The sequence below is a fragment of the Dermochelys coriacea genome, chromosome 10 (assembly GCF_009764565.3).
Source record: "Dermochelys coriacea isolate rDerCor1 chromosome 10, rDerCor1.pri.v4, whole genome shotgun sequence".
Lineage (NCBI taxonomy): Eukaryota > Metazoa > Chordata > Testudines > Dermochelyidae > Dermochelys > Dermochelys coriacea.
In genome coordinates this window covers 30,527,005-30,543,746 of record NC_050077.1, presented here as the reverse complement: position 1 = coordinate 30,543,746, position 16,742 = coordinate 30,527,005, and the positions used below count along the sequence as shown (strand labels likewise).

Genomic DNA, 16,742 nt, shown 5'->3' with positions numbered 1-16,742 from the left:
GAGGCCCTGAGTATAGGGGACTTACCTGTTCACACATTTGACACTGCAGAAGATGGGGACCCCAAACCCTTTTCCCCCAGAGGATGCAGACTAGTATCTTGCAGAACACCCTACTTCACAGCTACACTCAGTGTGTCACTTACGGCTGGAAAAGCAGAATCCTTATTAGTAAGGGAGAAGGTGTGGGGGATTTAACAAATGGAGTGTGATAAAGGCTTCAAACACTTTTAAATTAAAGATAAGAACCTGTTAGAATCTGCAGCTATCTGCTCTTAATCCAGCTGTCTCTGCCCAGATCCCTACCTGGATACAAACCCACTTCATTTATTTGACCTTCTCTTTAATCTTGATCTTCACTGCCGGATGATAAAAATCCCACATGACAATCTGACTTTCTTGGCATTAGTTGACTGCATTTCCCAGGGACAAGAAGGTTCAATGTAATGCTCTCCTACCTATTCCACTCATTATTCAGGACCTGAATCACCAAGCTCTACCCAGATGAAAGAACTAGTAGATAATTGTCCCAGAAGACAAGAACAAAGGGTTACTTGACACAGGAAATACCATCTCTCACGTGATAGTATCAACATGGGGAATTCATTGCAGCTGATGGTCAGAGTCAAATTGTGTGGCTAGATAACTTTTTATTGCCTGTAATATGTGTAGTTATAAATGCTAAAATAAAGTTCACCTAAGTCCAAAGGTTAGGGAGTGAGAGGACCACTACAAGGGTGTGATCGAGTTTCATAACTGTAGCTCCAAATGCACAGCACTGGACAACTGGCTATTGTGCATTCTGTCTGAAGCATCAGACATTAGACCCTGCAGAAGGCAGGAGGCCAAGCTAGATGGACCAGCTGTTTGAGCCAGTCTGCCAAAACCTATGTTACTATGGCTCACCTTCTCTGTCTGGCTGAGCAAGAAGTGATGGAAATGTGGGTCACCATCATTCACAGGCTGCAATCAGAAAAGCACAGGCTGAGAAACATCACCAGAGATTTACTGAGCAACCTCAGCATTGATTCCCCTGTTTTACCAGATGGACGGCAGCATTTCCCAGTTTAAGAAACCTGATAAATTGTTTCCCTTACTCTGCCTGTCTACTTTAGGACCTCTGACAGAGTAATTCCCAACTCAGGGAACATGTGGGAAACAGGAAATCATGGGAGGGGAATGAAAGATTGAGAATATGGTTGAATTATATTAAGAATGAGGTGGCATACCAGCCAGTCTAGAATCCTGGCCAGAAGAGATACTCAAGTGTTATTTGTTTAAAGCATGTCAAATTAGAAAGACTAGGAAGATTAAATTTGAGACTACACTCAGCAGATAATCTTCCATACTATATGTTCTACAACATCTAAGCCCCATGGGGCACAATCATGCAACTTGCTAGCACTTCCCAGTTTATACTGGGATTTTATCAAGAACAGTTTTGGCGGTTTAAAGGAAGACAAGAAAAAATCATTTTAAAGGTAACTGCTTACTTGTGCTGCTAATGATAGAGTTAAAACTAAAAGGATGTTAAACTGGAAATGTTGACATACTGTGTGACTGCTGACAAATAACCATGTAGAAAATATACAGACAAGACACACAGACCCAGAGGAAGGGAATTGGCTAACTAAGGAACAAAGCTTGCTCATTAATACATCAGCTCCCCTGAACACTGACTGGCTGACTCAGTTGCATTTCAGTATCATAAAAAAAGCTAGCTGTCCTTTCCACCTCATATAGGAGGAAGAAAGATCTATGAATATTATTAGAGCCTAGGAAAACGTGAGACTCAAATGAACTGTCCCCAACATATCCACTCCTATAAGGGTCACTAACTCCTAAATCACTTCTGATGCAAAGAAAGCTAAGAGTTTAATTACCTCACTTACACCTGGAGGCCACTTAAATCCTGCCACTGTTCCAGTCATCACTCTCTTCACTGTACTGGACTCAGGGATCGTGAGGTCCTGAGGAGAGACAAGGAGGGTGATAAAGACTGTAATTGATAGAGTCCCGAGGGTTGACCATGTAGTGCATTGTCAGTTGAAGACTAGTCCAGCAGTGGGCAAGATGAAGGAGAGTAGGAATCACTGACACGTGGAGTTTAACAGAGTTATGATTTCAGGAGAAATCCCACTGTACCTAGGAGGAATGCATATATTTAACAAATGGAAAACAAAGTTGGAAAGAACTGAACACCCCCTACTCCAGCATTTCCCCAAATGTGAGGCCCATCCCTCAGAGTGAGTGAGTGGGTGTGAGAGAGAGAGAGCGCGCGCGCCCTAATCAGGGCAGGGGGATGTTGCCACAGACTTCTTAATTGTTCTCCAGATTCTCAGCTTTCATTTCTTTAAAAATTAGTCTCTGCTATGGATAGTGAGGAAACCTTCACAACATGAAGCAAACATAACCAAAGCACCAATGTCTGCCTCAGTTTGCAGAGTACCCAATACAGTAGCTCAGGTGTTTGTTTCATTTCAATAGGTGCTAACTCCAATAACAATCATACTTAACATGTCAATATTTCAACTACTTCACTACTCAGCAAAGCATGCAAGAAAGAGGAAGTATATTGTGAAGTTCTATAGCAGCATTTTGCAAATGTGGTGTACAGAAGATGTACAAATTAAGCTGTGCAGGCCCCTATGACAGCACATACCAGGATTCAGGAGGGAGATGGAGCATGATTGGTTTAATTTTACTGGAGGGTTTTTTTTTTTTTCCAGCTGTCAAGAAATGGACAAACTTGACCCTCTCCCTCCCCAGATCTACTTCCTGAAAGAGCACATTACTGTCCAAACACTGGCAATCTCACTTGGGGAACAAAGCAGTAGCTCGTGTTACTTGGAACAAAAATGGCCAAAGTATGGCTTCTGGACCTAATCTGGCTTGTTGCTGTTGTCTTTTTGAAACAGACCACTACTCTGGACATTACAGACCCCAGCATGTAATGTTCCATCTAGATCTAGGAGACCTTCCACTCAGACCAAGGTGAAGCACTGCCTGCTGGGATTTGTAATTAGTGGGAAAGCACGGCCGTTTGGACAGTCAAGGGTGGCTACAATCTGCTTTGTTTAATTCAGGTTAGTGGGCCTTAGGATCTTGACAAATTATGGATGTCCAGATTTTGCCTAACTTAAAAATATTCATCGCTTTAGTTTAAAATTGAGCATATTTTAAAGAAGAGTACAGCTGTGGTTGTGAGCTTCTTGGCAGCTCAGCAATATCTCCCCCCCTTTCCCCCTCAACAATAAGAATAAAGAAAGATTCTCTGTCTGTTCTGAAACAGAACTGACACTGTCATAGAAGCCAACATTTCACGCCACTCAACCTATGCAGGTAGAAAATGTGTGTAAAGTATTTCTTCTTTTGGCCAGAAAAGTAAAATATTAGATTTGTAATTATTATTTTCACAATATGGATAACAGCAGAATTTATGCCTGGGCTTGTACATTTCCAGGACGGCATTAATAGACAGCATATTATTCTTGGGAGGCACATATCGTTATCCACTTCACGTCTTAGTTAGTCTGTTGTCTGACCAGATATTTGCTAGCCAGTTGATCAGTTCAGTGTCATAAGAACAGCTTTCCACAGCCACTGCTGAAGTTTGCCAATAAAATACTTACATTATAAATCCCTCCAACTCATTTCTGGCAGCTGGCATGAATCCTGCAGCTGCATTCTCTGCATGTGACAAATGCCACATGCCAAGATGACTGACAAGTCTTCAGGCCAATGAAGATCAAACTCATGACTGGCAACTGATCTCACATAGACAACCTTCAGCAACATGCACCCTCCAAGACTGGAATCATGCTCTGATCCAAGAAAGCATCTTTCATCCCCATAAGATTCTGAAGGTCCATTTTAATCCATGTATTTATATCATATACATCTGTCTATCCAGAAGCACAAGGAACATGTACAATAAGTTAGTCAATACAAAGTTATTTCCATTAACCAATTAAGCCCCCAGGAGCATCAATACTGCTCAGAACCCACAATACCCACCCAACTTTTCCTCTTTTCAGAAGAAAGGAGAAACAGATAGGTCTTAACAGACACTGGAATTCTCTTCCGGACCACTCTCTTCAGTTTGACAAAGAGAGAGTCAATAGCTCATCACTAAACCTAATTTGCCAGCAGTACCCTCACATCTTCTACCTGGTGTTAGCTGGAACTTAACTGCAGAGTTATCAAGAAGAAAGGTTGCTGCTCAGACAACCAGGGCCCAATTCCATTAGAACTTTACAGATCAAGACTGACATCTTGAATTGTACTCCAAAGTGAATTGGAAGTCAGCAAAGAACATGAGCCACAGGTACAAAGTGACCCCTTTGAAGAACCAGTGAGCAAGCAGTCTGCCATGCTGTGCACGGACTAAAGTTTCTCAACGGTTTTCAGCAGCAGTCCCTTGAAGAGCATGTGCATTATAGTAATCCATTTTGGAGGTGACAAACACATGGAACCTGCAGTGAGGTTGACAATAAAAATAAAAAATTGCAATCTTCTAGCTGAGGACAGATATAAAAATACATTTGGTTGCTGCTGCAGAGACACACAGAAACAAGAGAGAATACAAAACCTGGGGTTGCATTGTATCTCAGTAACAGAGGGAATACATCCACAATCACAGAAGCTAAAATAAGTCTCACTAATGCTTCTGATAGCTTCCTCCAACCCACAAGCATTTCTTCAGTGACTCTCAGATGTCCTGACCCAAGCCCCCAATCTCTGTTAGCACTGGGAGTAAGGGAGGAAAGAGTATCAGTCATTCAACCACACAAAAAACAGATGAGATGGAAGGGGAGATGTACACCAGGATATCATCTCAAGGCACTAAAGCTCACATCTCCTCACTAATCTTCAAATCGGCCCTCATGCATACATTGAGCAGGTGGGGTGGCAAGATGGAACCATGTGCAACTGTACAAGATAGCTCTCTAAGATCTCTCAGAAAAAAATGAATGGAAACATTCAAGAAAGACTATCTAATCCTGCTAGGAATCCACAGAAGACAGTCAACAATAACCTGGTCATGGGTATTGGTCAGCTAATAGATTCAGAAGAATTGACACGAACAGCTTTACAAATGGTACAAAACTGAGCCCTTCCTTTTGGCCTGTAAGCCAAAGTGCCAACCATCCCTAGAGTCAATCAGTAAAGTCCACAGGTCATGGCAGGACATGCACAATACAAACCTTCTCATCTTTGGGGGGCCGTCCCCGCTTCCGGGGGCTCAGATCTAGTGCTCTTTTCAGGGGCGATTTTGAGCCTCGCTCTGAAGAGACAGAAGATGCTCGCTTCTTTCCTTCCCCTGTGCTCTTCTTCAACTTCCCTTCAGACAAACCAGCTTTGCGCTTCTCATCACCAGCAGACTGCTTGCCTCTCTCCTCACTGGAATTACGCCGGTTCTTCTCTTCACTGGAGTTATGGGAAGACGCCTGAGAGATTATAGAACAGAAGATTGCGAGGAAGGAAGAGAGAAACTTGAGTGATTTTCATAAAAAAACCAGGGATACCAAGAATCCAGTGCTGATTATCAGGAAACTGATGGTTCAAAGTCACATTACAGTTCCGGGTCCAAGAAAAATTAACTCTTTGAAGCTGTTGAGTTTGAAGTTATTGAAGTTAGCATTTAAGTCAAATGTATCAGTTTCAAAAACTGGTTCATAGAACATGCCACGTGAAGGCTGGGGAATCATGTAGTCTAAAACAAAGGTTTAGGAGAAAGTAAGTTTTAACCCCAGATTTAGCACTGATTTACTGTGTGGTCAATTAGCCTCTCTGCTTCTGTTTCCCCATTAGTAAAAAAGGGATAATGCTTTCCTACTTCACAATGGGGTTGGGGAAATTCCATCTTCAAAGCACTTAACCAAACATGAAAGTACTATGTGAATGCTAACTAGTATCATGGCCATCATGACCACTCTTCTATGGAAAGTTTAAAGCTAGAGGCCATCAGCTTTAATAAAGGTAAAACAGAAGCTTGGTTATTGATCACATCAAGCCCTATTTTGGCACACAAAGCAAAGTTAAAACCCACTCACCTGGTCTTTGCCTTTGGCTTTCTTAAGGAACTCCTCCACAGCATCCACAGCCTGCTGGAAGCGCTTACCCTTGTTAATCTTGATCATTTCCTCTTTGTGGGCGTGATAAGGCTTCAGCTGTTCCACTTTGATCCAAGCACTGATAATAAATGTCAGAAAATGTTAATTACTGATACATTTTCCAATCAAAACGCACATCGACTTCCTCACCCAACCCCACCATGTAGAGGTAAAACTGACATATACAATAATATGGCCACATTGGACTGACCATACCAGCAACTCACTTCTGTTCCCTCTTCCCTGATGGCTCCAACTCCTACATTCACTGAAGTCTTTCTTCAGCCTCCCCAACAAGTAGCATACCACACTGTGCAAATGAAACTCACCTCTGGGCACCATTCATGTGCTCTGCCAATGTGCCCACATGTGAGCACAAAGATTTATAAGTGCACAACTGATTGCTAACATCCACATACCCAATGTGAGATTTTATTCCTAGGACTGTTGCAACAGGAGGCCACTTAACAATTCTGACAAAACAACCTTTTGGTCAGAGACCAGATTATTCTTGTCTAGTACTGTGTATGTATGTATAAATCCCCATGAGGGCTGGAAGAATAGACACTATTTTTCAAAATTAGATTTTATAACACGTGAGTGACCACCACAAACAAAAGGAGCGCACACACTATAGCTCACTTCACACCACACTTTCAACACACACAGGATCAAATGCCTTGTAATAAACTTACATTTTTCACTTTTGATGAAAAAAGCATTTATCCTCAATTGCTGGCAGTGTAAGAGTGGCTCGCACCACTGTGTTTTATAATGTAGTAACATCAAAGAAGAGCTCTCTTCTGCTTTGTGAAGAAACTCCTAAATTTTCTCCCTGTAACAACTGGTTTTCCTTGACACTTCTGAAATGGGTAGGCTCTTGCACGGAATGATCACCTTCTTTCACGTTGTCCACCTCTTCAAAATTTTCATTCCGGACTGCTGCTCATCAGTTAAGTGGCTGCAGTGCTATTTCCCCTTTACTATTGGGAAGAGTAGAGTTCTGTGCACTATTTATTGGAAACTTTGCTGAATAGGAACATCCATCAGCATTTTCATCAGGGAGCAGCTCAGTGTACAGCATTATGCAGGGAAATTAATTTTAAAAATGGGCACCATTGAAAAACAAAAAATGCTAAAGGTCAGTGATAGAAGATTTAAACATTTTGATTACCCCCAGCAACGGTTATCTCCTGTAGACAAGTGCTGCTGTTCACAGGAAGCCTTTTCAATTTCATATTTTCAAGAATCATACCTACATAGCTATAAACTGAACACAAATTTTAAGACATGATGCCTCAGTAGCTCATTTTTCAACAAACAGAAATTAGAAATTCACCCATTATGGCATGAATCCTCTATTTTTAATCAGACCTCCTCCACATAACTGGTACATTCGGTATTGAAGAGTTTCATAATGCTTAAAAAGTTTCAGGACTTTCCCAATTAACAGCAGCTTTTTTCTCTCACCTTCCAGTTGTGCTATCACAGCAGAATATCTAGGAGCTCTTTGGCTCACTTTTCTGCCCTTTTCTAGTTTGTTTTTCCATGGCTTATCCATATACTCAACAGACAAGCAATCTTATCCCAGTTCCATATATTATCAGTGTGATGGAATCAGACTGCCAGAGAGCTATTCTCATTGACTACAGTCTCTGAGAGAATCAGCTTCAAAAACAACCTGTGGCATGAGGCAGCTTTCTCCATCCACCTGCCTTAAAATCATAATTCCCCACTGCTTTTTAGAATGTTCATCTGTGCAGTTTTAAAGCCCAGAGTATTTCACTGATCTCATCATTCTTTGCTTTTCATTTTAAAGTCCCTGCCTTCCGCATCAAGGTTTTCTGATCAACCACAACAAATAGCCTGTGTCTCCTGGATCTGTTTAGGACAGCAGGAAAAAAGAGTTTCCAGTCTCATGCTCATGGATGAATTTTCTTTTCTTTTCACTTCATATTTGGGTCTTGCCCCTTTGCCTGTTCCTATTTGCTCTTTTTTCATGATGCAATGACCAGTTTACCATCTTAAGGCCTGGGTGGAGCAGCTTCCTTTCCACTAGCATGGGCCATTGTGTACAATGAGCCACTGAATCAATCAGTGTGGTACTGCAAACATTTCACAGATAGATGCTTTTCACATAGGACTTAATATAGGAGAGACCAGAAACTTCATGGCTGTTAGAGCAGGTAACTGTTGCTAGAAGTTGCGGTTAGTATAGGTTTTCACTGTGCAGGAAGCATGCTCACACACTTTCCACTTACTGCAAGCAGGTTCTTGCTCTAGAGTTTCCACCGTAGCCGTGAAGGTGGAAGATCCCACAATGCTTTCCATTCTGTGCACCCTACAGAATCCTTTCCCTGGTCCTACATCCCCCTTCATACCCACCTTTGAGTTAGCACAATATAATGAGTGAAGTCAGTGATTCTCAGACAACAGTCTACAGCCTAGAAATTGTCCAGGGAATCTTTCTTGGGAAGCATGAAACCCTTCACCCTATGAATCACTAGGGAGCTGGGCAGTATTGGTCTATGGAAAAGCTAGCTAGCTCTCACACATGTACACGTGCAATAAGAATGTTGGGAAACAAGTCAGTGAAGCCATTTAAGAAGCATTTCCCCCAGCTTCCTTCCAGATTTGGGCCCCTCAATTAAATCACTATTTCCACTAGTCTGTTCCTCAAAAACTTATTGGAGGGGGAACAAAACAAAGGGGGCAGGGGGAGAGGAATCCACTGCGCTTTCTCCTCCGAATTGCCTCTGATGTGCCTACCTGCCCACTCTCCACCTCCTTCCCCATGCATATGTACACCAGCTCTCTGCTCACTATTCCGTTGGTAGCGGAAGAGCAAGGTTTATACATCAAGCTGGGCCTAGGGGAGACAGTCACTGGGGACTGCTGGAGACAAGGATTAAAGATCTATATAAAAGACTAAGGGATAAGGGCAAGCAGGCAAGGACTTAGAAAAGTCACAGACACACAATAAGAAAAAAAAGTCTGCATTCCTCTCCCTAGTTTGTCCCTTGTCTACATGCCATAGATTTATCTAATCTCTCCAAGGCAGGGACCTGTCCTCTTAAATGTCTGTAAAGCACCCTGTGCTGTAGGGTACTATAAAAATAAAGCTACACCACAGAACAAAGGCATTCATAGCTACACATGCATGCCTCAAAAAACAATGACCTAGCATAAGTCCTCTCAAATGACATATTAGGCTGTGATCTCATAGCTAAGGAAGGTCAAGTATCCAGATAAGAGTTTTCTGAGGCATAACAAAATAAAATAAGTGCTAACCTTACTGAACGCTAGGTTCAAGCAACCTACCCACAGGAACCCTAACCCTAGGTCCAAGCACGCTACCCAAAGGAACTCTACAAGTACCCTAGGCATTATAACGCTAATACTAGGGTGGGGAGCCCAACATATAGGAACCCTAAGACTTGCTCCATGGATCCTATCGACAGGAACCCTAAACCTAGCTCCACAGATCCTACCATAGGAACCACACCCTAGCTCCTTGCACCCTGCTAATAGGAACCCTAACCTTAGCTCCAAGCACCCTACACATGGGAACCCTAACTCTACCTACAAGTACCCTTCATATAGGAAAGCTAACGCTAGGGTTGGAAGCCCTACCGATAGGAACCCTAACCCGAGCTCAAAGTGCCCTACCTACGAACCATAACCCTAAATCCACATCACCTACCCAAAGGAATGATAATCCTATTTCCAAGTCACAGAAACATAGGAACCCTATCCCTAGTTCCAAATAGCTTATCCAAAAGATCCTAATCTTAGAGCAGAGAGATGTAAAAGAACCCTATTCCTAGCTCCAAGTACCCTACCCATAGAAACCATAACCCTAGCTCCAAGTGCCCTACCTGTAGGAACACTAACCCTATTTCTAAGTACTCTACCAATTGGAACCCTACCCATAGCTGGAAGTACCCTACGAACTGCAATGCTAATTCTAACTTCAGGTACACTACAGATAGGAACCCTGGCCCTAATTCCAAGTACCATACCCACAGAAACCCTAACTCAAGCTCCAAGTACTCTACCCATAGTAACTTTATCTCTAGCTCAACGTACTCTACCCACAGGAAACCTAACTCAAGCTCTAAGGACCCTACCTGTAGGAACACTAATTCAAGGCAGAGAGCCCTACCCATAGAAACCCTAACCCTAGTGCCAAGTATACCCCACCCCCAACAACCCTAACCCTAGCACCAAGTACCCTACCCACAGGAACCCTAGCCTTAGGATGGGGATCCCTAACTATAGGAACCCCACCCTACCTGCAAGTACTGTACCTATAGGAACCCCAACCTACCCCTGGGAACCCTAACCCTAGCTCCAAATACATAACTCATAGGAACCATATCCTTAAGTCCAAGTACTCTAGCTCACAAGAACCCTAATCCTAGTCCCAAGTACCTTACACACAGGACCCTAACCCTGGTGCCAAATACCCCCCATAGGAACCCTAACCTAGCACCAACTACCTTACCCATATGAACCCTAACCTTAGATCACGGAGACCTATTCATAAGAACCCTAAACGTTAGCTCAAAGTACCCTACCCAAAGAAACCCTAACCCAAACTCTAAATACCCTACCCATAGGAAACACAACCCTAGCTCCAACTACCTGATCGGACCTTCAAAAGCCCCACCTTCACCACCAAGCCAACTCCAAATTAGTGTTTTCTGAACGCAAGATCACTGGGGAACATTCCAACCAGCTGTAGCAGAAAGCTCTACTATCCCAAGAACCCCTCTCGGGTCCAGAAAAGAGCAGTGGCAGAATTTAAGCTTTGGCATTACAGAAGGATATGGGGGTTGGTGAAACTACTAACACAGTTTTGCTAAGGCTGTCATTTTTATATCTTTCAAACAGTCTACATATTATACTTTTATCTTGGATTGCAAGATTTGTCTTTGATTTTTCTTTGGGTAACTCAGGTCAGGCAGTAAGCCCAGATGACCCGATACCTGATGAGGTTATTTAGTTCGTACACTGGTGCTTCAGAAAGATACTATGGGGTGCTCCAGCATATTACAATAACATTTTGATAATACACCAATACCTAAGAATTTTTTTTCCAAGCTGTAAGGCTTGTGAGTTAAGTGAAAGAGCATAGTATTTATCAGGTAGTGGTGGTTGCAGTGTACTTTCCAGTATTTCACTGAAATGGCTCCATGTCTATACGGCAGTGGTTCCCAAACTTGTTCCGCCACTTGTGCAGGGAAAGCCCCGGCGGGCCGGGCCGGTTTACCTGCTGCGTCCACAGATTCGGCCGATCGCGGCTCCCACTGGCCACAGTTCGCTGCTCTAGGCTAATGGGAGCCGCTGGAAGTGGCAGCCAGTGCACCCCTCGGCCCTTGCCGCTTCCAGCAGCTCCCATTGGTCTGGAGCAGCGAACTGCGGCCAGCGGGAGCCGCAATCGGCCGAACCTGCGGATGCAGCAGGTAAACAAACCGGCCTGGCCCGTCAAGGGCTTTCCCTGCACAAGCGGCGGAACAAGTTTGGGAACCAATGCTATAGGGAACGACACTGTTGTAGCACATAGCTAACGTCTGTTTGCCAGTGCTAACTGCAGACAGGCCAAGTTCCTCTAGTTGAGCAGCAGACCACTGCATGCAAGACTATTTTGAATTGGATGAAGCACACCTTGGGTCTCTCTCACAGAGTTTGATTTTTATGGGATTCAGTCATGTCATTTGTCTGAGAAAGACGTTAGGGTTCTCCTTGCTTGCCTTATTTTGTGTTATTATTGTGGGGGTGCACTAAGCCTTCCTATGACAAATCTGTAGGCTTGGGAAATAAGATAGGCTGTGATCGTATGCCTAGGAACACCATTATATATCAGATGGATGAGGGAGCTTATCTATACCAATATTTTGAGAGAGACCTGCTTAATATTTCCCAGCAGAGCTTAGAGACCCCAACCTACTTACAAGGTTTCCATTGCTGGGGTATATGGGACTTCACATGGGATTTGGGGGACAGAAAGGAAAGACATTTCAGAGTGTTATTTCTCTGCAGAATTAGAGCAATAGCTAATAATCTCCCAACTTCCAAAATGAACTTTAAGGTAGCCTGAAACATCTAACTCTCTTTCATGGAGCCAGTGAGTCAGCTATATAACCAACAATGTGTGTACCATAACTATTGAAACTACTTCAGAGCAATGTGAAAGTACTATATTACTACTGCAGACACTGATAAAGCCCTCCATCGCTATGGTGTATGGGTTACTCTGGGGGGAATACTCCATCACTGTGCATGTGCAGAATTTGTGTCCCCCGCAGATTTCTTTGTTTCTCCAAAGAAAAATGACTTCTGACGGGGAAGCAAAGCAAGAGCAGTCATGTGCCCCTCCCTGGCAGCACAGACAGGTTGGTTCGGGTGCCCAGAGCAGTCTGTAGAGAGGTAAATCACCACCGTGGGGGGAGGATGTGCAGTCATGCATGAGAGAGAGAGACAGACACACACCCTGTCCTTCTCACTCGCTATTGCAGTATGCTCATAGTGGAGGAGCAGGGCTTCAGGGTGTTTCTGAGGAGATAAGCGTGGGGCAGGCTCTGTCCCCTCAGGCAGAGCAGAATGTAGCAGCCTGTCTGCTTAGTGAATTGTTCCCATTCTCTTTATGAATTCACCCAGGAGTATAAAACAGGTGTAAGAGTTTTAAGGCTCCTCTACATTGCCAGAGTGGTAATAAATGCTTATTGTCCTTTATTGATTAGAACTGGTCTAAGTTTTTGAACTGAAAAAATTTCCTATCAAAATGTGCTCCATGAACTGTTTGCTACTGATCTTTCTGGAAACGGTAAGTAGCCAATATAAATTGTGAGTTTGATTCCCCAGCCTTCACTTGCTCTTCAGTTGCCTATAATGTAACATGGAGCACATGGCTGCACATATTTGTTGACTAATAACTAGAAATAAAGAGTCAAACCTAGCTACATTACTATTAGACAAGGGGATTTGGGGATTTCTTCCAATTCTCCTCACGCCCATTCTCCATCCACTGTATTGTAGTTTAAATAAATTACCAAAATAATCGAAACCAGCGTGATTATATTGCATTATTTTGACAAATAAAATATGCACAATTTTAAAATCTTGTGTGCAGAATGCCTCCAGTAGTAGTGGGTGCACTTCATGGGCCTTAAGTTAAAATGCAAAAACATTTTAAGGTTTGGATCACTCGATTACCTGTTCTGTTCATTCCCTCTGAAGCACCTGTCATTGGCCACTGTCAGAAAACAAGATACTGGGCTAGATGGATCATTGGTCTCACCCCGTATGGACATTCTTATGTTCTAACATTTCATACATGCTAGGAAGACACCTTCCAGGAACACTATTACTTTAAGGGCAGAGACAATGGAAACTTTACCAAGAAGCTAAATGCACGGAATAACAATCAGCAGGAAGCCTGTGAAAAGCTGGATGTCTGAATGTGGCCAGGCTCAGGTTTATACATCTTTGGCCAAAGCCAATTCTGCTATCTTTAACACCTTATCCTTGCTCACTGTAGCCTCGCCCTTGGGATAGGTTAGCTTTATCATTGCACATGAACACAAGCTTTGTGGTGGGCAAGGAATGAAGAGGCAGTCTCTCCTAAATTGGGCCCTAAGCCATTTAGGATCTTGGAGAACCTTGAAAGTTTCACCAACAAGCACTGCAGAATGCAAGTCACAGGTATAACACGTTCCCACCCATCTACTCTGCTCAAAGAGTGGGCTGTCATATTTTGCACCAGTGTTCATTTTTGAGTTGAACAGCCTTCACACTTAATCCTAAGTAGGCCACACTGCAACCTCAAGATGACAAAGGAATGGAGATGACAATACTACAGTCTTTCAGCTAGCATATGACAGAAAGATTGCATTTCTGGCCACATTTGCCATCTGGGAATCTTGAGTAGAAAGGAGTCTATCAACAGCCTGAGATTGTAGACCCCTTTTGCCAACGGCTAGGCAAATGTCCTCAACTGAGAGAGCAGTGAGACTTCAACTGTTCCTCAAAATGCTTTCCCCTGCCAGCCAGCATCTCTTCCATTGTGCATATATACACCGAACATAAGCCAGAATGGCTTTTGTCCAAATCTCCATCTCTGCCAAATCAAGACAATATAAGCTGTAGAGCCAAGTGTCATTAGCATATGGATGATACTATAGCCAATCCCATCTCAAAAACTTAACAAGCAGACAAAACTGGGTGTTAATTACACTAGAATAGGTCTTTGTATCCACACACACACAGTTTGATGGAAACTGATCGGGATGGGGGTGGGGCAGGGGAGGAGTTAACAGGAGTTTTGTTTTCAGATGACTTACTAATATTTTTCAGGTTTGTTATCTTCAGCCAGGACACCTATTTCCACCTAGATGTATCACTTTTTACTTTTGTATAGATTTCACAGGGATAGTCTGTATCAGCAAACACAAGGAGGAATCCTTGTGGCACCTTAGAGACTAGCAAATTTATTTGGGCATAAGCTTTCGTGGGCTATAACCCACTTCATCAGATGCATTGAGTGGAAAATACAATAGGCAGGTATAAAAATACAGCACATGAAAACTGTTGGAAATGGCCCACATCCACCCTAATTGAATTGGCCACGTTAGCACTGACCCCCACTCGGTAAGGCAACTCCCATCTTTTCACAAGGATTCCTTGTTGTTTTTACTTTTGTATACTAATCTAATCAATTAAATAAGATAAAAGTCAACTATGGAATAAATTACTTTATTTCTGCAACCATGAAATTTCTCCTTCCCAGCTTGCTGGAGTTTAAGGCAACTGGTTTAAGAATCTAATCTCAAATTTGGTTGTAAAATGAGAAAATTTTCCCATTTTTTGGCATAATCAAACAGATTTAAACATATGCATTCTCCACAAGGTCCAGTACGAAACAGAACAGAGCCATAGAAGGCATCCATTTCTTCTCTTGATTAGTGGACTGTAAGAAAATGAGGTGGAAGGACAGTATTATTTTTGCTCCAACTTCAAGTTGCACACACCCATCAGTTAGGGTAACCAGGATTTTAAAATCCTGTGATTATCCACCAGGAAATTATTACATTTCACAAACTGTGTTTTTGTCTGTTCCAGTCTGCCACATGATAGGATTTTTCCTAACCTGAACTCCAGAATCATGTGATAAACCACTTTTACTTTGTAGCTTTGGCCTCCTAACTTGCTATCTGTCCACTAATCTTAAGTGGAACATTCCAGATATACGACCCATTTTTCAAAGGCTATGGTTTGGACAAAACAGCCCCCCCCCCCCCCCAAAATCTACAACAAAATATTTTCCTATTCTCCCAGAAACATGAGTTAGTTATAACCAAGAATTACAGCGATAGGAATGAAAATACCCACTCTGACTACTAACAACTTTATGGCCTGATTAGTCAGGATTACTTGTGAGCTAAAGACACCATCTTCACATTATTTGAAAGCCAGTAGCCCCCATTTTATTGGTATGCAGCTTCCATTTCTAGTCCTGGCTGGTTACATGACCTCAGTCCTTAAAGGGACAGTGAAGCTTTGACATTATGCTCTGAAAAAATGACAATTAAAAAATAAAAGTTCCATTTCCTGATAGAGCATCCTGTTAATGCGCATATCCTCACTTTTGTTTAATTCCTTCAAAAAAAGTAAAGGGTTTTTCTACTTATTGGTGTTCATAACGAGGTTCCCCCCCTCAATTATTCATTTTCTCCCTTGCTAAATGATTACACAGGGAAATAGCGAAACTGACTAAAAATGACTTCAAATATAAAAAACAAACACCACATCAGGGTGGTGGTGGTGGTGTTTCCTAACATTTCAGTTCCAGGAATCTTAAGTTATTTGTAGTAACAGCAGGTATGTAATTGTCAGACTAGTGTGATTTTTCTCATTTTGGCATGTGCTTTTATCACAAATCGCTACTTCATAGAAAAATGTCTTACAATAACTTTACGACCCTATGTTGCACAGTCTTCCCAAATGCAAAACAAGCAAATTTTATGCCATCAGACAACATAAAGCGTTCTCTTTATGAGTGATGGGAATAAAACCACTTTATATTTATGGCAGGAGAAACAAGAGAGACCACAAACTATTCTTGAAAAATGGTGACAGTTACACTAACATTAACCCAGGCACACCTATTCCCTTGCAAGTGATCAACTACCCAGAACTCTGTCACAGCAACACCTAAAATCAAAACATGCTTGAGAAGGTCTCTGAAACCCTCATACACCCACATGAAAAGCTACATCATAGAATAATAGTTACATATAGATAATATAAGGCAATCTGTCTCAGAGCTACATCTTATTATGCTAGCATAAAACTCTTCCAGGAAAGCCCTGTGATTTAAAGGCCAACATTGTCATCAGATGAAGAGAGTGGGTACGTACTGATCTTCTGTCCCAAAAAACTTCACAAAGAAGCACTTCTTTCCACGGGGCTTCTTCAGGTCTTTAGGCGGATTAACGATCTGAGGAGCAAAGAGAGGAGACAATGTTGGTTAGAGAGGCAGCAATAGAATTCTGTGGCTTTTTAAAGTTTTCAGTCTATGCCTGCAAGAAATCTACTTCAAAGATTCTTTGCTAAAAAATATTTTTA

The 16,742-nt window shown here is 42.4% G+C and overlaps 1 protein-coding gene across 10 annotated transcripts in view; it reads right to left on the bottom strand.

The window, feature by feature from the left end:
• Positions 1–16,742, bottom strand: part of GLYR1 (glyoxylate reductase 1 homolog) — a 32,807-nt gene that overhangs the window by 11,826 nt on the left and 4,239 nt on the right. For 6 of the 10 annotated variants that reach the window (XM_038420301.1, XM_038420303.2, XM_038420302.2 and 3 more), the window contains 5 exons: positions 16,535–16,614; positions 6,054–6,192; positions 5,205–5,447; positions 1,881–1,967; positions 904–960 (listed from right to left, as the gene is read on the bottom strand). In XM_038420301.1, coding sequence (XP_038276229.1) covers positions 904–960; positions 1,881–1,967; positions 5,205–5,447; positions 6,054–6,192; positions 16,535–16,614 — 606 coding nt within the window. Of the gene's footprint in view, positions 1–903; positions 961–1,880; positions 1,968–5,204; positions 5,448–6,053; positions 6,193–6,808; positions 7,097–8,374; positions 8,413–16,534; positions 16,615–16,742 lie in introns of those variants that run through there. The other 4 variants (XM_038420306.2, XM_043493462.1, XM_043493463.1 and 1 more) reach the window with 3 other exon arrangements.